At 36.8% G+C, this 21,755-nt stretch overlaps 1 protein-coding gene across 3 annotated transcripts; it reads left to right on the plus strand.

Moving 5' to 3' along the window:
• The first annotated feature begins 4,136 nt into the window (after positions 1-4,136).
• Positions 4,137-21,146, plus strand: LOC127509860 (golgin subfamily A member 6-like protein 22). Of its 3 annotated transcripts, XM_051889006.1 has the most exons (7): positions 4,137-4,166; positions 6,845-6,880; positions 8,175-8,210; positions 8,457-9,128; positions 13,639-13,680; positions 16,100-16,723; positions 18,022-21,146. In XM_051889006.1, coding segments are annotated over exons 1-7 (3,624 nt in total). In that variant the 5' UTR covers positions 4,137-4,165; the 3' UTR covers positions 20,235-21,146. The 3 variants fall into 3 exon arrangements, with proteins under 3 accessions (XP_051744966.1, XP_051744967.1, XP_051744968.1); XM_051889007.1 differs by lacking the exon at positions 8,175-8,210 and having other exon boundaries at positions 18,022-20,940; XM_051889008.1 differs by lacking the exons at positions 4,137-4,166; positions 6,845-6,880; positions 8,175-8,210; positions 8,457-9,128; positions 13,639-13,680 and having other exon boundaries at positions 15,527-16,723; positions 18,022-20,929.
• Positions 21,147-21,755: the final 609 nt, after the last annotated feature.

Consider the following 21,755-nt stretch of genomic DNA (forward strand, 5'->3'; position numbering starts at 1 on the left):
AGAGCTGGCACAGACCCTGAACAATGGTAAATTAAGTTAATTTTCCAAAGATTTTAAGAATGAGATAAATGATTAATGGCTCTTTGAGACACATACACAGTACATGTTTTAAATTCAACTCATAAGCTGGTGTACCAAGACCTAAAGTAGGTGTGCTAGACAAATGACATGTACTGTTGGTATGCCTCTACAATGTAATGTAAAAATGACCAAACAGTAACATACCGTTTTCCATTAAAACAGTAATATACCATAGAAAGCAATGCTTTCTGGGTAACATTTGTTGTTTTTGATAAAGTAACTTACTGCATTATAACTGTGAATTTTGTTCAGAATCAACACTCAGAGGCTGTGTCCCAAATTCACACCCTATACCCTCATTCACTATTTCCTACATTAGTTTACTGATATAGTCCACTTGACAGAGTGAATCCAGACACTGATGAACACCTGCTGTTAACAAGCAGAATCACAGAAGGAAAGAGAAACACAAGCTACAACTACAACTGGCTGAAGATAAAAGGCATTAAATCTCTAATTTGACTTTATTTCTGTAAAACTAGTTTTGTTTTCATAGAAAAAAACAAGCGAAAAGTCAGTAATGAAATAAGAACAAATAAACAAATTGCAAACAACAGCACACATAAATGCAATAATAAAGAGAGCTATGAAACTAAGTTTTTCAGGTTAAGTAGGTTTTTATTCAGATAAGAAATACTACAGAAATTAATCAAATCTAAAATAACAGTGGATAGTCTTCATTGTGAAAATTAAATACAGAATAATGCTTACAATTAAAGTTATAAAACTTGTTCAGTTGAGTGAGTGACAGGAGGCGGGTGTGTGTTGGAGAGAACGCGCAGCTGACATTGTTGCCTGTTCTGCTGACAACAAAACGGACCGGCTCGGAATCGGAAAGTCGTGCGACTGACCGGCTGGTCAGTGTTCCAGGCCGATCATGACGGATATCAACCAATTCCGATCCCTGACCGGTCGATCGATGCATCTCTAGTTCCTATGAAGGGTTCTAAAAACACTAATTTCTCACTAAGAGCTTCTATAGATGTATGACAGAAATAAAGTCAAGCTGGGGGTGCAATTCCCAGAATAAAGTATGGATGCAAGTTCTGTCATTACCAATGGAGTTCAGTGGAACTTGTGACCATAGTTTGCTATGCGATGCGGTAACAGTTTACAATACTGGTGCACTAATATGCATTAATTCATGCTTAACTAATGCACAGATAATCATGTTTTAATGTGTGACTCATGAAGAACTAAACCATTAATTAATGATTACTGCATCAGCAACTAATAAAGATTCTATATGATTAATAGATTAAGTAATATATGAATTGCTATTAATTGAATGTTTCATGATATATTAATTGATTAATAACATATTTTATTAACTAATAGTGTAAATTAATGTAAATTAACTAATAGTGTAAATCACCGTATGAGGCAGAAATATATTTATAAGATAAAGACTACTTATGCTAATCATTGCGATAATAAATACACACGTTTATGGAAAATACCAGAAACTGCTTGATGAATGTTGACAACTCATTTATGATTATAATCGTGTATTTATTTTTTTTAACATTTTATTTTTTCTCTCCCTTGTGTCTTTGCTGATACCATACTAAAGCATTCACATGTTGTTCTGTGGAGGCATGTTAAGAGCAGGTTTTAGGGAAGTGCTGCGGGCTACTGACCCGACAGTGGAAACGCAACTTGATTTTGGCCTCAGTGCTTGAGGTCCTAGGCTATTGGCCCAGCACGGCATGTTGTTAGCCCTGGCTCGCACTGGCCTGCCAGTGGAAAAGCAGCTATTGTATCAAAGTTATTTACATGTTCACAGAAACACTGTATCAAAGTTAATTTCATGTATACAAAAACACTATCAAAGTGGTTTATATTTACATGTTTACAAAAACACTGCATCAAAGATCTCTATATTTACATGTTTACATTTATCTACCTATTTATGATCTTTACAAATAAATCCAAATGAATCCATCCCCCAACAGCAAGTGTTTTGTCTAGTCTTTGATCCTTTTGCCAATCCTTCACAAGGAGGTAAGCAATGGAGTATAACTGCCTGAAGTGAAGACTGTAGACATTTGTAATAGGAGTGATGTTAAGATCCTCATGCAGGTTATTGTGAATCCACTTTTTGCATGTTTTGTCGTCCAAATGGAAATTATGAAAACCAATCCCAGAACTAGACCTTGAGGAAGTGTCACACAATGAGATTACTGCTTTCTTTGCCTTTATTCTCGATCAGTGAACAGGACACATTTTCACTGAGAAAGTATTTAAATCTTGATCTTCTTACTAAAATGCTATGGTATTATAGTAAATAATATATTATAATGCAGTGTAATTAGTTGTGAAAAATAGTTAATCGATTGGAGAATACTATATCAGTATTGTGCCGAATTATGTGACCGTACACAATGTAGTGACGGTAGGGTTAGGATTGGGATTAGGATTAGCTCAATACAACATCTACTAGGGTAACATAATTCGGTCGGTCACAGAATTCGGCACGTTACCGGAAGCTCAGGAGCAACTGAGATTTTAGCTGTGTATATAGACTGCATTAGTTGCAGATCAAAAATCATACCCATTTCTAGCAGAGTGTGTTAGGGCAGCTGAAAATGTAAAAGACAGGAATAGCTTGAAGATGGGCTATTTTTGGCAGGGTGGTGTGTTGATGTGAAAGTGGAAACCGCATTATGATTAACATGGTTGGCAGGAGATGTTTCAAGTTTCAAGTTCTTGCCTGGTTATCGTGCTTGAAACTTGCACATGACATGAGAATATTCTAACAGGGCACTGTTAACAAAGACGTTATACTTGAAGTTTATCTGGGTGTACCTATTACTGTTTTCACAGACCATAATACTTCAAGGTCTGGGAGGACAAATAGTCAAATCTTAACTGATTTGAAAACCATGGTTGACCACAGACATAAGCACAGTTTTAATTGATTTTAACATTATAATCTTTCCGAACACGCACACTAGACCATCTATCCAAACTGCAAGACCACACACTTGATGATAGTAGTAATGAGCCCCATTATTAAGGCACCATACTGTTGTCATAGTTGTAGAAGTTGATCTTTCTCAATACTCCACTTTCGTGCAATGTTTGTGGCTGTTATATTTCAGCTATAAAAGTATGCAGCATCCAGTTGCTGAAGCTTGCATGCTCTCATTGGCAATTGCGGGTATCGCGTCAGAGACAGTCAGATCAAGTAAATAACAAACATGTTTGACATTTACGATTTGGGATCGTGGAGGCTCCAACTCTATCATTAGCAGTACAATAACTGTAATGGCACCACACAATTGAGGATTTTTTGGATGAAAGATCAGTTGCGCCAAGCCGATTGTTGGGGGCTTAAAATCTTCAAGTGTGTGGCCAGCATAACCTTTATTTCACATATGAGTAATGTGAACAAGCATTTGATGTGTGGGCGTACTGGAATGTAACCTCAACATTAAGGCCTGACAAACACTGACAGATGGCAACAGATATGTTCATTGGGTTTTGTCGGATCAGTGTGTTACCCCTTTCAGAGTCTGTTGGAGCTCATTTTCGCCAATTGAACATGCTGATTAAGAATTACAATATCTGAGAAGTGATATGCTGTAACCTGGTGAATATTGCCATCTGTCTGTGTTTGTCGGTGCAGTGTGAATTGGCCTTTAAACATCAAAAAGACAATAGGCCTTTATCACACTTCAATATTCGAAAAGCAGAAGCTTCAAATAGTAGCGTAAAAAACTTCCACTGTAGTCTGTTTTCTTTTCTTTGTTTCTACAAATCTGTTTATTAGTAAATAATAAAATAATAATGATAATAATAATAATAATAATAATAAACCTTGCAGGCTAAATTGAACTAAATGTGCGAAGTCTGGTTTTGTGTAACTCTGGGGCTGGAAGATGGGAAATCCTTAGTGTCTCTCCAAAAACTTTAACTTTCTGTGTCACTCCCTTTTCCCCTAGAATACCGTGGAGTATTATATTTATGAAACGTTTTAAAGTCATGTAGTGCACACAATAATGTCCACCAGATTCACTGACGGTTTGTATTCTTGTATCTTGCAGTGCGCAGAGGTAGTTTTGAATTCAACCCCCCCAAAAGTAAGTCAATCAAATGATTTAACAGCAACAGTAAAGTGTGAGAGCTGTGACTCTTGCTGTGTCTGTTTCAGTTAACTGATAAATCTGTTGCAATGCTATTAATGCTAAACAAGACAACTAATACACTGACAAACTACTGTATGTATATGTGTTTTACTCATCTACTTAATATGAAATAACATTTCTGTTCATGACTTGCTGCTCGTTTCGAAGGATTGCATAATGTTAAACAAGGCTACAATTTAAAACCTTATGAATACATTTTCTGTAATTGTTTAACCATTTTGTAATATTTAGTTTGTTTGCTGTGAGACACAGAAGGCGTTTTCTCCTGTGCAGTGACTGACAATACAACCATAAGATACACCAAAACACGACATAAATTCACAAATCACATCAATTTTATTTGTTCGCTGTACTCCCAATCTTTAGAATCCATATGTTTGTAAGGAACAGATCCAAATTCAGCCCTTTATCCATCGATCTTCATTTTGATTCTCAGCAACAGCGACCGTCACAGTCAAAGCTCGCGCTCGTTATGATTCAAATTTGAAAGTAGCGCCACCCTCGAGAAGCGTTACGACATGGTTTACGGCACTGATATCAAACGCTCATTGGTTCTCACCTTCGTCACAGATTGCGACATGCCGTGTTTCAGTGGATTGACATTTGAAATGAGTGCGCGCCTTCACGGAGAGAAGCCGGATTCATCATATTTTCATGGATTAATAAATTAAATTCTGCTCTGTACCCTATAAAAAAACTATTACCGCCAGAGAGGACTGTGACTGGAACTCATCATCATTTGAACTACTTTTGGTACCACTTTGGACATTTTCGCAAAAAAAATAAATGATTGTGATTACGCTTATTTGTCTGTCATTCTTTTATTTATATTAGTAGGTAGTTTAAAGAAATGGTTATGGGTAGGTTTAGGGGTAGGTGTAGGATTAGTGGCTCAAAATATCGTTTTAATGTTATATTTTTACTAAAATTGTCATTTTCCTACACATTTCTGCCCATTATGTTTTATTCTTTTAACATTCTGTATAAAATGGGTAGGTTTAGGTTCGGGATGGGGTTTAGTGATCTTACATTTATCTACAAAACGATAAAAGGGAAATTATACATATATCTTTAAGACATGATAAGATTCGTAAATATTTTACGTTTTTTTCGCTGTAAAAACGTAAGTATTTTTACGTTTTAGTGCCATAATTACGTCAATATTGTACGTTTTAGCACCTTTCTAAATGTACAAAAATGTACGTTTTGTGTCTTTGAAAGTTACGTATTAATACCTACGTATTAACAATGAGACCAGGCTGATTTATCACACTTCAACGTTCGAAAAGCGGAAGCTTCAAAAATGAGTGTAAAAAAACTTCCACTGCAGCCTGTATCAATGGCTGTGCCCATAGCATGGGATTTATGTAAAATTCAGCACAGATACGTTAACTAAAGACATGAAACTCAGTTTACAGTGATTAACTGAGTATTGTTAAACCAAAGGAAAAGGTGTCATGATATTCGGCGCATATTTCGTGATTTAAAGGGAACACGCAAACAGTATGTGTGTGTGCTGTGCAGTACACATTAAAGAGCATAATTAGACAGATCTTAAAATATTAATTACAACTAAAGACTATTTTGGGGGATTACTTATTTTTTTTTAACCGATAATGTTCACATTTTTTTCATGCACCTACTTTACGATGCAATCCTCAATAATTAGATCAATTAATCTCATGACTGGCAACAGCGGCAGTGCTGACAATCAGATTATGTTACACATTAAAATGAAAGATGACATACATGGTAGGGTACCAGTATAAACAAACATTTTTAAATATTAACGTTTATTGCGAAGTTCAATGGGTTATATGGGTGTTGTGCATGGTATGTATGCATGTTTCTTTCCTCTGTATTTTTTTATCTTGGCCTGTTCCTGGTTGCCATCCCGGCGCTATCCTCATCCTTGTTGGATGATGCTTAAATGATTCAAGATTCAACATTTTTTATTTGGGAACAGGATAAAGCTCACAGAGACTTCTGAGGAAGCAAGAGACTTGATGCGATGATGTTTGAGGCTTTCCTGTGCTCTGTCCCAGACTCATGAGAATAAGAGCGATTTATGCATGTAGTTCTCTGACATTAGGCAGAAGTGCTTTAACTGAACTTTAATGTAGTTGAAGTTTGAAGGTAATGCAGGAGGAGGATACATACACCCTTTTTTTCTCCTGTTAAGTGGTAAGTAAGGGAGTAAGGATAGTAATATCTATCCTTGCTGGTAAGATTGCTGGTAAGTCTGTTAGCATAGTTTTCTGCTCCAGTTAGAGGTTACATTTGTTTGTTAATTTTCTTGGGATCCTCCTCCTGAGGTAATATTTTCTTTTCTTTGGTTCTACAACTCTGTTCATTAGTAAAATAATAATAGTAACAACAATAAACCTTACTGGCTATTTTGAACTAAATGTGCAAAGTCTGGTTTTGTGTAACTCTGGGTCTGGAAGATGGGAAATCCTCAGTGTCTCTCCAAAAATGTTATTTTTCTGTGTCACTCCCTGTTCCCCTAGAATACTGGGGAGTATTATGTTTATGAAACATTTCAAAGTCATGTAGTGCACACAATAATGTCCACCAGATTCACTGACAGTTTGTATTTTTGTATCTTGCAGTGCGCAGAGGTAGTTTTGAATTCAACCCCCCCAAAAGTAAGTCAATCAAATGATTTAACAGCAACAGTAAAGTGTGAGAGCTGTGACTCTTGCTGTGTCTGTTTCAGTTAACTGATAAATCTGATAAAAATGCTATTAAAGCTAAACAAGACAACTAATACACTGACAAATTACTGTAGGTATATGTGTTTGTGAATTCTGGAACATATGAAATTCTACAATGTCTGAGAAGTGATATGCTGTAATCTGGTTAATATTGCCATATGCGTTTGTCGGTGCAGTGTGAATTGGCCTTTAAACATCAAAAAGACAATAGGCCTTTATCACACTTCAACATTCGAAAAGCGGAAGCTTCAAAAATGAGTGTAAAAAAACTTCCACTGCAGCCTGTATCAATGGCTGTGCCCATAACATGGGATTGTTGTGATTTATGTAAAATTCAACAATCAGATTGTTACACATTAAAATGAAAGATGACATACATGGTAGGGTACCAGTATAAACAAACATTTTTAAATATTAACGTTTATTGCGAAGTTCAATGGGTTATATGGGTGTTGTGCATGGTATGTATGCATGTTTCTTTCCTCTGTATTTTTCTATCTTGGCCTGTTCCTGGTTGCCATCCCGGCGCTATCCTCATCCTTGTTGGATGATGCTTAAATGATTCAAGATTCAACATTTTTTATTTGGGAACAGGATAAAGCTCACAGAGACTTCTGAGGAAGCAAGAGACTTGATGCGATGATGTTTGAGGCTTTCCTGTGCTCTGTCCCAGACTCATGAGAATAAGAGCGATTTATGCATGTAGTTCTCTGACATTAGGCAGAAGTGCTTTAACTGAACTTTGAAGGTAATGCAGGGAGGTGGATACATACACCCTTTTTTTCTCCTGTTAAGTGGTAAGTAAGGGAGTAAGGATAGTAATATCTATCCTTGCTGGTAAGATTGCTGGTAAGTCTGTTAGCATAGTTTTCTGCTCCAGTTAGAGGTTACATTTGTTTGTTAATTTTCTTGGGATCCTCCTCCTGAGGTAATATTTTCTTTTCTTTGGTTCTACAACTCTGTTCATTAGTAAAATAATAATAGTAACAACAATAAACCTTACTGGCTATTTTGAACTAAATGTGCAAAGTCTGGTTTTGTGTAACTCTGGGTCTGGAAGATGGGAAATCCTCAGTGTCTCTCCAAAAATGTTATTTTTCTGTGTCACTCCCTGTTCCCCTAGAATACTGGGGAGTATTATGTTTATGAAACATTTCAAAGTCATGTAGTGCACACAATAATGTCCACCAGATTCACTGACAGTTTGTATTTTTGTATCTTGCAGTGCGCAGAGGTAGTTTTGAATATCCACGCCCTAAGCGTAAGTCAATCAAATGACAGCAACAGCAAAGTTTGAGAGCTGTGACTCTGTTTCAGTTTACTGATAAATCTGTTGAGCTATGCAATGCTATTAATGCTAAACAAGACAACTAATACACTGACAAATTACTGTATGTATATGTGTTTGTTAATACTGGAACATGAAATTTAGTGCTATGTTAGAGAATTTGGTGAATGTTTAAATGTCTTTGTGTGTGTGTGTGTGTGTGTGTCTTGTGTGTTTCAGTCAGTGATCTGAGGATCATTCTGCTGGGTAAGAGTGTGTCAGAAAACAGTCGTGTGGGAAACTTCCTGTTGGGACGAGCAGCTTTTGACAGTGAAGCTCCTCCAGATGTTGTAGAGAGAGTCGGAGGAAGATTGAAGGACAGACATGTGATGGTCATCAACAGTCCTCAGCTGCTCCAGACAAACATCTCAGATGATCAGATCACACAGACAGTGAGAGAGTGTGTGTCTCTGTCTGATCCAGGACCTCATGCTTTCATACTCGTACTGCAGTATAATGACTTCACTGAGGAGGACATGACAAGAGTGAAATATGTGATGAAGGAATTCAGTGAAGAGGCGATCAAACGCACTATATTGATCACAACTGATGATGAAGCACAATATATTCAAGGGGTACCTGTGAAAGTTAATGAATTAATTGCAGAATGTGGAGAAGGACATCTTCATTTTAAGGATCAAAAAAACCTCAACTCTCAGATTTTAGAAAAAGTAAAGAATATACTGAAGGGAAAAGAATATCATGAGACAGCGAAAGAAACACAAAAGCCTGGCTCATCAGTGGACAGAGAAGACAGCAGATCTGTGGAGTCTAATCTCTCAGAGGATGACCAAACTGATGAGAGCCATGAAGAAAAAAGCAGTTTCAGTTTCTCAAGGACCCTAGGCTATTGTAAGTCTTCATGATTATTGTTCTCGTGATACAAAAATTTCAGTAGTCTGTACCAATACCAGAAAAATTTCATGGTTCTCACTTTGCTGCGATCTATTGTTTTAGTATCTGACTCGCTCATTAAAGCTGCTAATAGTCACCCAAGAGTGATTTTTTTAAATGCACAGATCAATTTTATAAAATAGATTTTTTTTTTTCTTTTGGTTCCATCAGTCGTTTTCAGTATGCCAGTTTTCACTATTGCAATTTTTGGAGTGACTCATGTAATGATAATTTAGTGGATTCACTCCTACCTTTGAAGGCATTTGTCACATTTGAACTTTCAAGTTTTAAGGTGATTTACTGGCATGACAAATATTTTTGTTCATATGGACAGATCTATAAATCTGTATGATTTAACAGACAAAATTAAATAAATATATAATTAAATGATTTAATACGTAATGGAATGTTGCAATAAATTAAAGTAGAATAAAATGTAGTAATAAATAAATAAGAGGTGAAATACATTTATTTGTCTTTTCATGTACAATGGAAAAGAATGTGAAATACCATGTGAAATATACACCTTAAAATGAAAAACCTCACGAAATACAATATTAGATGCTGCACACCTTAAAAATGTGGGATACAACATAACACAGTGACCGAAATACAATATGATGTATGCCTTGAAATGGAAAAACATAAAATTTATATAATTGTATATAATTGCATATATTGAATATATTATATTGTGTAAATGTGTATGTAATTGACTGTTGTCGTCATATGGAGGTAAGTCATTTCCTACAGAGCCTTGCTAGTCATTTACATTTACATTTAGTCATTTAGCAGACGCTTTTCTCCAAAGCGACTTACAAATGAGAATAGTAGAAGCAATCAAATCAACATGAGAACAACAGTATGTAAGTGCCGTGTCAAGTCACAGTTTCATCAGTAAAGTGCTCGTAGCAAGGTTTTTTTTTTTTTTTTTTTTAAATATATATGCAAATAGATGGAGAAAGAATAGAAAATCGAAAAAAGAAAAGTAAAATATAAATAAAAAAGTGCTATATTACTGGGTCAAGTGTTGACGAAAAGATATGTCTTTAGCCGTTTTTTGAAAACGGCTAAAGACTCAGCTGCTCGGATAGAGCGTGGTAGGTCATTCCACCAACCAGGAACAGACCAGGAGAAGGTCCGTGAGAGTGATTTTGGGATAGCACCACAAGACGCCGTTCACTTGCAGAACGAAAGCTTCTGGGGGGCGCATAAGTCTGAAGTAGTAGGTTTAGGTATAGTGGTGCAGAGCCAGTGGATGTTCTGTAGGCAAACATTAGAGCCTTGAATTGGATGCGAGCAGCTATTGGCAGCCAATGCAAACTGATGAAGAGAGGTGTAACATGCGCTCTCTTCGGTTCGTTAAAGACCAGTCTTGCTGCAGCATTCTGGATCAGTTGTAGAGGCTTGAATGTGCATGCTGGAAGGCCTGCCAAGAAAGCATTACAATAGTCCAGTCTGGATAGAACAAGAGCTTGGACAAGAATTTGTGTGGAATGCTCCGATAGGAAGTGTCTAATCTTCCTAATGTTGTACAGAGCAAATCTGCAGGAATGGGCCATTGTAGCGATGTGATTTGTGAAGCTTAAACAATCATTCATCACCACTCCAAGGTTCCTGGCCGTCCTGGACGGAGTCATAGTTGACGACCCAAGTTGAATGGAAAGGTTGTGATGAAGTGTTGGGTTGGCACCGACCACAAGCAGTTCCGTTTTTGCAAGGTTGAGTTGAAGGTGGTGGTCCTTCATCCAGGCAGAAATGGCTGTCAGGCAGGCTGTGATGCGACCAGCAACCAGTCGGATCATCTGGTTTGAATGAGAGGTAGAGTTGTGTGTCATCAGCATAACAGTGATAGGAAAAACCATGTTCCTGAATGACAGATCCTAGTGATGACATGTAGATGGAGAAGAGAAGTGGTCCAAGCACTGAGCCCTGAGGTACTCCAGTAGCAAGATGATGCGACTTGGACACCTTGCCTCTCCAAGATACCCTGAAGGACCTACCTGAGAGGTAAGACTCAAACCACTGGAGTGCGGTTTCTGAGATGCCCTTCAACATGAGGGTTGACAGGAGGATCTGGTGGTTAACTGTGTCAAAAGCAGCAGACAGATCCAGCAAGATGAGTACTGATGATTGTGCAGTTGCTTGTGCCAGTCTTAGGGCTTCAGTAACTGTCAGCAAGTCAGCAGCCTGAGGTTTGTCTAGATGGATGTTGAAATCTCTAAGTACTTGCAGAGGAGTACCATCCTCAGGGAACGATGAGAGTAACACATCCAACTCCTCCAAGAAGTTACCTAGATGACCTGGGGGACGATAAAGCACTACAACATGGATTTTAGCAGGGTAGGTGATGGTAATTGCATGTGATTCAAATGAGCTATTGTCACAGAGAGATGGTAAAGCATTGAACTTCCATTCATTGGACATAAGCAGACCAGTACCACCACCCCTCCCAATCTGGTGTGGGGTGTGAGAGAAAGTGAAATTAGAGGAGAGGGTTGCCGGTGTGGCAGTGTCCTCTGGTTTGATCCATGTCTCAGTCAGAGCCATGAGATGGAGACCTGAATGAGTAGCAATAGATGTAATGAAGTCTGCTTTGTTTACAGCAGATTGACAATTCCAATTCAAATTAGTCATGTCTCTTGCATCATTTTACATTCTTAAAGGGTTAGTTCACCCAAAAATGAAAATTCTCTCATTAATTACTCACCCTTGAGCCGTTTTACACCCGTAAGACCTTCGTTGATCTTCGGAACACAAATTAAGATATTTTTGTTTAAATCCGATGGCTCCATGAGGCCTACATAGGGAGCAATGACATTTCCTCTCTCAAGATCCATAAAGGTACTAAAAACATATTTAAATCAGTTCATGTGAGTACAGTGGTTCAATATTAATATTATAAAGCGACGAGAATATTTTTGGTGCACCAAAAAAAAAAAAAAAAAATAACGTCTTATTTAGTGATGGCCGATTTCAAAACACTGCTTCAGGAAGATTCGGAGCGTAATGAATCAGCGTGTCGAATCATGATTCGGATCGCGTGTCAAACCGCCAAACTGCTGAAATCACGTGACTTTGGCGCTCCGAACTGCGGATTCAACACGCTGATTCATTATACTCTGAAGCTTCCTGAAGCAGTGTTTTGAAATAGGCCATCACTAAATAATTCGTTATTTTGACCCACATAGTGGAGCCAATCAACATTATTTCAATTTTTTTACTATTATTTCATTTAAGAATTTCAAGGATATCCAGTGTTTGACATCCCGAATACATGCAGTGAATTAATCAGGCTACATATATATAGTAAAGAGTAATGGACCAAGAACTGAGCCCTGAGGAACACCTTGTGTCATTGGAATAATGGTGGACACATCCACTTAGTGATAAAGCATTTTCTGTCATTGAAGTTATACTGTGATGACTGTTAGATGTGTGACTATATGTTGTGTTCCCTTGGATCTGGACCTTTTCTAGAAGGTCATGATGCTAATTGTATTCAGGTTGACTGTCTGGGTCCAGGTTTGGAAGTACTGATCTAGCAGGTTGTTTTGCTGTAGACTCTGTTTAATGGAGGACAGTATAACCAGTTCATCTGCATAGAGGAGACGTTTGATTTCAGGGTCATTAAGAGTGAGACCAGGGGCTACAGATTGCTCCAGTTTGAGCGCCAATTTATTGATACAGATGTTGAACTATGCTGAGTTTAAGCAGCAGCCCTGTCTCACTCCACACTCCTGGGAAAGACTTCTTGCTCTTTTTGTGTTAATTTTCATTCTGCTTTTGCTTTCATTGTATATTGATTTGATTAGGTCTGGTTCCCCCCCATGCCACTTTTAATAAGTTCATAGAATAATTCTTTGTGCCAGATTGAATCAAATCGTTTTCTCCTGCTGGAAGTAGCCATCAGAAGATGGTTCACTGTGGTCATAAAGGGATGGACATAGTCAGCAACAATACTCAGTTTGCTGTTCTCAGCTGACAGGAGTGTCACCGATGTGCCTTCTGCTGCTGTAGATCATCTGCTTCAAGGTTTGATGTGTTGTGCGTTCAGAGATGCTCTTCTGCAGACCTCGGTTGTAACGAGTGCTTATTTGAGTTATTGTTGCCTTTCTATCAGCTCGAACCAGTCTGGTTAACCACTTAATCTTGTTCCTGAGATTCTGTTTTGTAAAGATTGGAGTTTAGTTTTAAATATACTGCTGCACTTAGATGGATCCTGTCTTTATCATCATTGCCTGCAACCACCGTGACATATATTTACATTTATTCATTTAGCAGACCCTTTTATTCATGACAAATTGTGTATCAAGTTATGAGCAATTTTGTGTAACACTATGGTGTTACAATATAGTTAATAGTTTTACTTTACATTTACATTTATTCAATTAGCAGACACTTCTATCAATAGCAACTTACAGACATGCTGGAGATGTTTCTCATTTGTGCTTTATTTTGGTTGCAGGGAGCAAAAGAGAGAAAAGTCCTGATCTTGATCGTCCTAACAGTAAGTCAATAAAATGATGCAGATTCAATGTTTATTGCACAAAAAAATTATTTGAAATGAAACACATTATATGTACATACAGGCTTGGAATACAACAAACAGTGTCATGTGCACATAAAAATATTTTAGAACTGAGTATAACTAGACGTATTTTGTATATCACTAAATGAGACAGATCTGGCAAGATCAGATATGGAGCCTCCAACTTTTTAAAAACATTTTTAATTTATTGAACAAATATTATTATTATTTTTTTTTTTCCAATCTAAAAAAAAAAAAAAAAAAAAGAATAATGTGAATATGGAAGTAATGTTAATAAAGGTTAACACTAATGTTACTTTTAAATTATTTGATTATTTGATGACATTACGTCATGGCATTATTACTATTTTAATGAATTTAGAGAAAGCAACTGTCAGTGAATGTATATCATTGTTACTTTGTTGTAAAAAGGACTGTTGAATCTAAGACAGCAATAAATCTTACTAACCCATTCAAATGCTCAAATGAACTAGAAACATTAAATTTCATAACCTTATCATCCTTACATTTGCTCCTGTCATATTCTGTAATTGGATAAATACATAATTAGCTGTTGAAGTGTAACCCGATCTAGTGTCAACAGTTTTCATTTCAAGTAGTTCTAGTCCACCTTCATATACATTTTATTTGAATAAATCAAACAGTATTTCACTGGATGTATATTAAGATCGGGGACCAAATTTGTTTAGTTGTTTATTGTTTACACAGTATCCCCCTTATTTCTCAACACTATAGGTAAAAACTAGAAGAATAAAGTGCAGGTAGAATTATTTGCACTACAAACCACTCTCTTCATGATTATGATAATAAATTAAAATAATATGATAACAAATACCAGTCTGCAACAGGGTTGGGGAGTAACGGAATACATGTAACGGCGTTAAGTAATCAGGATACAAAAATCCAATGACTGCAAATTGTTACAGTTACGTCAAAAAACGTAGTAATCAGATTACAGTTACATTTTGAAAAAAAAAGGGGGAATACTATCAGGATTACAATGGTGTCATTTAAAACTAAATAAATCATTATTTTGCCATAATGACACTATATTAAGCGCTGCTTGATTATACAGTATTTCCTGGTTCTGTTGCCAGTGATGACTCACGTGAGCCACCCACTGGTGCATGCGCAAATAACACCGGTCTACAATCTCCTCAGACGCAGATTGAATCACTGCTACTAGTTGAAACGATGCTGCCTGCTGGGAAAATACTTTAAATTCATGGAAATTTCGCTGATCAGGGTATTCCCAAGTTGTGAAAATGAGACATGATTACTTAGTTTTCATAGGTTTTAAAAGTCACCAAAATGCTAAACATTAAAATTAAAGCAGAAGAAACATGAACAGAAATATTTGATCCGAGCTTGTTCAGTTTGGTTATGATCTGATGTCACTTTTATATTTTTAAGGTCTAAACAACAACAATGATAATAATATTGCAATAGATAATTTATCAGATTTTTAAAATATTTTATTGTTGACCCATTCGAAAGTATGGAATGTGTAACATTTAAAAACTTGTAGAAATTGAGAATAATTAAAATTTGATTTAAAAATGCAGTTTATTTACAGTAAAGTTACTGCCCCCCCAATACAAATTTCTCTTTCTTTCTTTATATGTGACCTTGAAGTAATCCAAAAGTAATCAGATTACATTACTTTCATATTGTGGTACTTGGATTACGTTACTGAATACTTTTTTTATGAAGTAATTTGTAACTGTAACGTAATACATTTTTAAAGCAACCCTCCCAAGCCTGGTCTGCAATATCAAACTGCATAACAGACTGTTTTTGTACAGCTAAAACAACTGAAAGTAAATGACACCGGAGGCCTTGCACATTCAAGTTACAACCATTCTTAACAATATCGGATAGTGAATCAGTTGAAACTGATGCAAAATACGTGCCGCCCAGAGTGTTGCCAGCCTTATATATGTAGTGGGTTTTCTTCTGCACTGTGTTTGTTAGTCATTAAAGAGATCCCACACAATGATACACCTTTCGTTATTTATTTTCGGCTTCCCAGCTTCTGTGTCTCTCTCTAACCTTTCATTGCCATGACATCCCATAAAAGAGATTGGGGACATTATAACACAATAACATTTATAGAAACAAGTACAATAATAATAATAATTAAAAAAAAAAAAAAAAAAAGAAAAGAAAAGAAAGAAAATACAGAAAAATAACCAAATCAGTAATACTAAGGATTCATTTCATTCCTGTATCAATGTATAACTGATACCATCAGACAACTCCAAAAGAAAAACCTGCCTGTTAATCATTACATAATGTCTCAATGAACATTCATATGACAGAAAATACATTTAAACTTATATTGTAACTTAGATGTCTCATACTTGACATATTTCAGTGTCAAAGATGAATCTGGTTGTGTGTGGGAGTGACGGGACATTAAAATCCTCCATATCAGAGCTGATCCTGCAGCAGACAGACAGAAGATCAGATGTGGAGCTTCATGGACGTCAGATCAGTCTGGTGGAGCTTCCAGCTCTCAGTCGGCTCTCAGAGGAGGAAGTGATGCTTCAGACTCTCCGCTGTGTGTCTCTCTGTGATCCTGGAGTTCATGTTTTCCTCCTCATTATTCCTGATACTCCACTTACTGATGAAGACAAAGCTGAAATAGAGGTGATCCAGAAGATATTTGACTCCAGAGAGCATTTCATGCTGCTATTCACTTCAGATCTCCCTGTTGAAGAACCATTCACACATTTAATCAAATCCAGCCCAGAATTTCAGAGGTTAATCAGTCTCTGTGGAGGTCAGTACAGAGTGATGTGGTTAAATGAACCTGAAAACTCAAGACAGATCCCAGATCTACTGGATTATATAGAGAACATGAAGACTGAACCATATTCACTTCAGATGTATGTGAAAGCTCAAGAGAACAGAGCCAGACGTGAAACAGAGGAGAAATATAAAGAAGAACTGAAGAGATTGGAGAATAAAATCAAAGAGCAGATGATTCAGTCTAAAGGTGAGTGAATTTTACTCTTAAAAACCATCAGGTTTTGATTTTTTTCAATGTTAGAAGAGAAAAATAATGCTAAATTTATATTCTACACATCACATTTGCATATCTAATCTTCTTGGCAACAAGCCTGCTTTTATGAGCATAACAGAGCATCTCTTCCTATGATGTGACTGGAGCTGCAACAACTAATCAATAATGAAAATAAGACAACAAATTTGCTCTCACACTTGTGAACGTTCTCCAAATATTCAGTGTTAGTTGGGGGAACTTAAAAAATGTCCAGTTTTCTTGACGTTGGAGGAACATGTTCTTCAACTTAATTTTGATTAATAATTCAACATTCTAGGAACGCTGATTTGTAACATTCTAAGAACATAAAAATGTCCAGTTTCCTCAATGTTAGTAGAATGTTATTTAAAGGTTAGTATGATGTTCTTGAAACGTTTTTTTCAATCATTCAAACACCTGCTGTGAACAAACACTGAAAGAAGGAGAAATAAGAACACAAACTATGACTTTCTTCAGCCACAGCCTTAGATTAACTGAAGATAAAAGACATTAAATCTCTGAAGATTTGATTAAACAACTCCACAAACAGCATTACCAGCTTCACTTATTACTAACCAGACTGACTTTATTTCTGTCAGACGTCTACAGAAGATCTTATTGAGAATTAACAGAGGTTTAGATGTTGATGTTTGGTTGAAAATGTTTAGTTTGAAGTCACCGTCATGGGGATCAGTGTCCGAATTGAGCTCTTGACCCTTGACTTGTTGAGTTGCTTCTTTTTCAGCAGTTGCAGGTGTTTTCAAAAAACATTTCTGCTTTATGAGCTGTGAAGTCCAGTGGTATACAGTAGACACAGAGTTGAGGCCCTTCACTAATAATATATATATATATAATATATATATATATATTTTTTTCAATTATAATAATTTTCTGTTTATACAGGTATGTATGGATTACCTTGTAACATTCCTATAGCTCAAACAATAGAGTATACAATAATTCCAACAATGTCAGTGGGTTTGATTCAGGGAATGTATTAACTAAATACTGAATAAATATGTACCTTGATGATTGGTTCACATTAGAAAATGACTTACATTACACACTTACTGTACTGTGCAGTGTAAATCATTTCCTAAATGTGAATCCCTCATCAGGATTTGAACTTATTATTGCCTATTGATTCCTTAAAGACCTTTTCCCTGTTTCCATTGAGAAAATTAACCTTCTATGAAATAAGATGTTTACTGAAATTTAAATTGTTGTTTTAAATATTTATTTGTGATTTTCAGGTGCTGAAGTTGAAGCAGATGATCAGGAGTGTCTGAGGATTGTGCTGATCGGAAGGACGGGAAGTGGAAAGAGTGCAACAGGAAATACTATTCTGGGAACAAATGAGTTTAAAATTGAATTAAGCACAGATTCAGTGACGACTGTTTGTCAGAAGGGAATTGGTGAAGTTGATGGTCGATCAGTAGCTGTTGTTGATACTCCAGGACTCTTTGACACGACACTGACAAATGAACTAGTAGTGGAAGAAATAGTGAAATGTGTTTCACTGTCATCACCTGGACCTCATGTGTTTGTCATTGTGTTGAGTTTGGGAAGATTCATTCAGTTAGAAACAGACACTTTGGATTTGATAAAGAAGATATTTGGTCCAAAATCTGCTCAGTTCAGCATCATTCTGTTCACTAGAGGAGATGATCTTGAGGAGGAGTCTATAGAAGATTATGTGAAGAGAAGTAAGTCTGCAGAACTCAAGAAACTGATCAGAGATTGTGGAAACAGATTCCTGGTTTTCAATAACAGAGAAAAACGAGACAAAACTCAAGTGACTCAATTGTTAAACATGATAGAAGAGCTGAAAAATACTAATAAGGGTCGATACTTCACTAACAGCATGTTTGAGGAGGCAGAGATGTCCATTAAAAAGAGAATGGAGGAAATAATGAAAGAGAGAGAAAGAGAAATTCAGACTCAGAAAGAAGAATTGCAAGCCAAATACGAGATGGACATGAAAGACATGATGAAGAGACTCGAGGAAGAGAAACAAAGAGCAGATGAGGAGAGAAAGAAAATTGAGAATCATTTCAGAGAAAAAGAGGAAAAACTCAGAAAAGAGTTTGAAGAGAAAGAGAAAACAGAACAAATGAAACGAGAGATTGAAAACCAGAAACGATCAGAAGAGGAAAAACAGAAAAGAGCTGAATATTATCAGAAAATAGAAGAAATGAAGAGAGAGATTGAAAAACAGAGATCACAGTATGAAAAACAACAAAAAGAAAGAGAAGAACATGATAGAAAGAGAGAAGAGAAATATGGACAAGATAAAGAAAAGATGAAAAATGAACAAGAACGCATTATAGCAGAGTTACGAATGAAACAAGAAGAAGAAATGAAAAAGAGAGAAACTGAGAATCAAAGAAGGAATGAAGAAGAGGAGAAGGAGAGACAAAAATGGGAAAGAAAAACAAAAGAGGCTGAAAATGACAGAAAAGAGATCCAAGAGGATATTAAACGACAGCAGAGAGAATGGGAGGATGAAAAGAAACGACAGATGAGAGAACGAGAAGTAGATGAAATAAAGAGAAAAGAGAAACATGAGGAACAGTTGAGAGAAAAACAAGAAGAACTGGAGAAAATGAGAAAGAGATTTGAAAGAGAGCGAGAAGAAGAAAGACAGAAGATAGAGGAGGAGAGGCAGAAACAAAGAAGAGAGAGAGAACAAAAAGAGAGAGAATATGAAGAAAAGAAAACTGAAATGAAAAGATATTACGAAAGACTGGAGCGAGAGAGAAAAGAGGAGTGGGAGAGAAGAAAACGAGAAGATGAAGAGAGACGAGAAGAAGAGAGAAAGAGGTGGAAGAAAATGATTGAAGATCTGAAACAAGAGCAAGAAGAAGAGATCAAGAGAAGAGAAACAGAGGAGAAGGAGAGAAAAGAAAGAGAAGAGAAAATGCAAGAGAAAATGAAAAAGGAATATGAACAGGTAATTGAAGTCATGAAGAAGAAACATGAAGATGAAGCCAGAAAACAAGCAGAAGAATCAAATGATTTTAGAGAGAGAAAAGAGCAGCACGTTCAAGAGCTCAAAGAGATGCTGGAAGAACATCAGAAACAACATAAACTCCTGGAAAAACTCTATAATCACCTGCAGCTCCAGAAAGAAGGAGAAATAAAAGAGCTGCAAAAACAGGTTGAAAAACTGAATAAACACCTACAAGTCAAGAAAGAAAAAGACATAAAAGAGCTACAAAAACAAGTAGAAAAACTGAATGAACACTTGCAAGCCCAGAAAGGAGAAAAACTAAAAGAGCTTCAACAAGAAGTTGAAAGACTCTATGAGTGCCTGCAAGTCCAGAAAGTAGATGAAATAAAAGAGCTGCAAAAAGAATTTAAAAAACTAAATGAACACCTGCAAGTACAGAAAGAAGAAAAACTAAAAGAGCTGCAAAAAGAAGTTAACAGTCTGGAAAATAAAACAAGATGTGTCATGTTTTAACTGTTTTCATATAGCATCAAATTATAATTAATGAATAATTTGATTTTTGTATAAACCACAGTAGCACTTTTTTAGGATTTTAACTCTTTCACACATAAGTTCATTCTGTCTGAGCCCCCAGTGTGAGTTTTTCAAGACGACCGTTATTTAGAATACATCACTTTATTGTTTCCATGGTGACGCGTCATCGCTTGTTACGTGACACACCGCAGCCACAATAGTGCTGCATGACTGATGATCTGCTTTTATTACATTTTTACTTTTTATTCAAACATTCACAAATTTGTCAGCTATAGCATGAAAATCTGATATTCCCATTGTCAAATATGTGCAAGTGGATGTGTTTTGCTGTTTAAACACCTTTATAACGATCACGTTATTTGAGCTATGGGCGTCGCCATGTTTGCTCAGCAGGGCTCTGTTGGATTTACAACACGTGAATTCATCCACCTCTCCTGAAGTACATGAAAGTAAGTGAGTCGGTGAACTGGGAAAACTATAGCATTAACTTTAAAGTTACATATGTATCTGATATGAATCAAACATGTCATCTAATTATAATGGAAAGGACTGCTGCTTCCATAGACATAACAAGTGTGTATTTTACAAACTCTAAATTGTATTGTTTTGTATTTAAATGTGTATTTAAATGTCTGAAACCTAAAATAAACATTATGTGGTTGAAAACACTGTATATTTGTGATATGAAAAGCGCCGAGCGTGTCCGGCTCTGATTCAAGCCCTGGGTATACTTCACTTTTCCCTGCCCAGACGCGTCTTGCGCATCTTTCCAAGTATATGAAACCACAGATGCGCGCGGATGACTGAGTTCGACACATGCGCAGTACAATTTTTTCTATAATTTTACCAGACATCGTGTCATCAACTGGAAATTTGCTGGGCAGGATTGGAGAAGAAAAATAGTGCATCCACCATTGCAACATAGTTCTGAAGAGAACAGGAATCAAAAACGATGGATTTTGAGTTTACTCGTCTTGTTTTTGAATCGCTCTTTACACACTCTTCTTCAACGACTGCACATTGTGCTCAGTACTGTGCGTATTGCCACCTAGTGGATTCTTCTATCCTGCTTGCACATGCACACAGTTGCATACGCACCATCCACGCGGTCTTGAAATTTGGGCTGCACACGGACTTTGGTAAAACCGAACAACGCTCATGTCCTTCATGCCGAAGTGATGACTCTGCTGGAAAAGGAGCCATAGAAATAGTTCCCCCCTCAGAGAGCGAATCGGGTTTTTACAGCCGATATTTCCTCGTCCCTGAAAAGGAGACTGGTTCTTCTCTCTGGGCCTGAAAGATTCATGGCCTCTGTCAGGAACAAAACCCGTCTCCGTCTAAAATTTTTCCAAAGGATGCTAGGGCTGATGGCTTTCGCCTCCTCGGTTTTGCAGCTCGGCCTCCTACAGATGCGGCCTCTGCAATACTGGCTAAACCTTTGCGTCCCACCTCACACTTGGCGGCACGCTTGTATAGCAGCCCTGAAACCCTGGAAGAACC

The sequence above is a fragment of the Ctenopharyngodon idella genome, chromosome 3 (assembly GCF_019924925.1).
Source record: "Ctenopharyngodon idella isolate HZGC_01 chromosome 3, HZGC01, whole genome shotgun sequence".
NCBI classification, from domain to species: domain Eukaryota; kingdom Metazoa; phylum Chordata; class Actinopteri; order Cypriniformes; family Xenocyprididae; genus Ctenopharyngodon; species Ctenopharyngodon idella.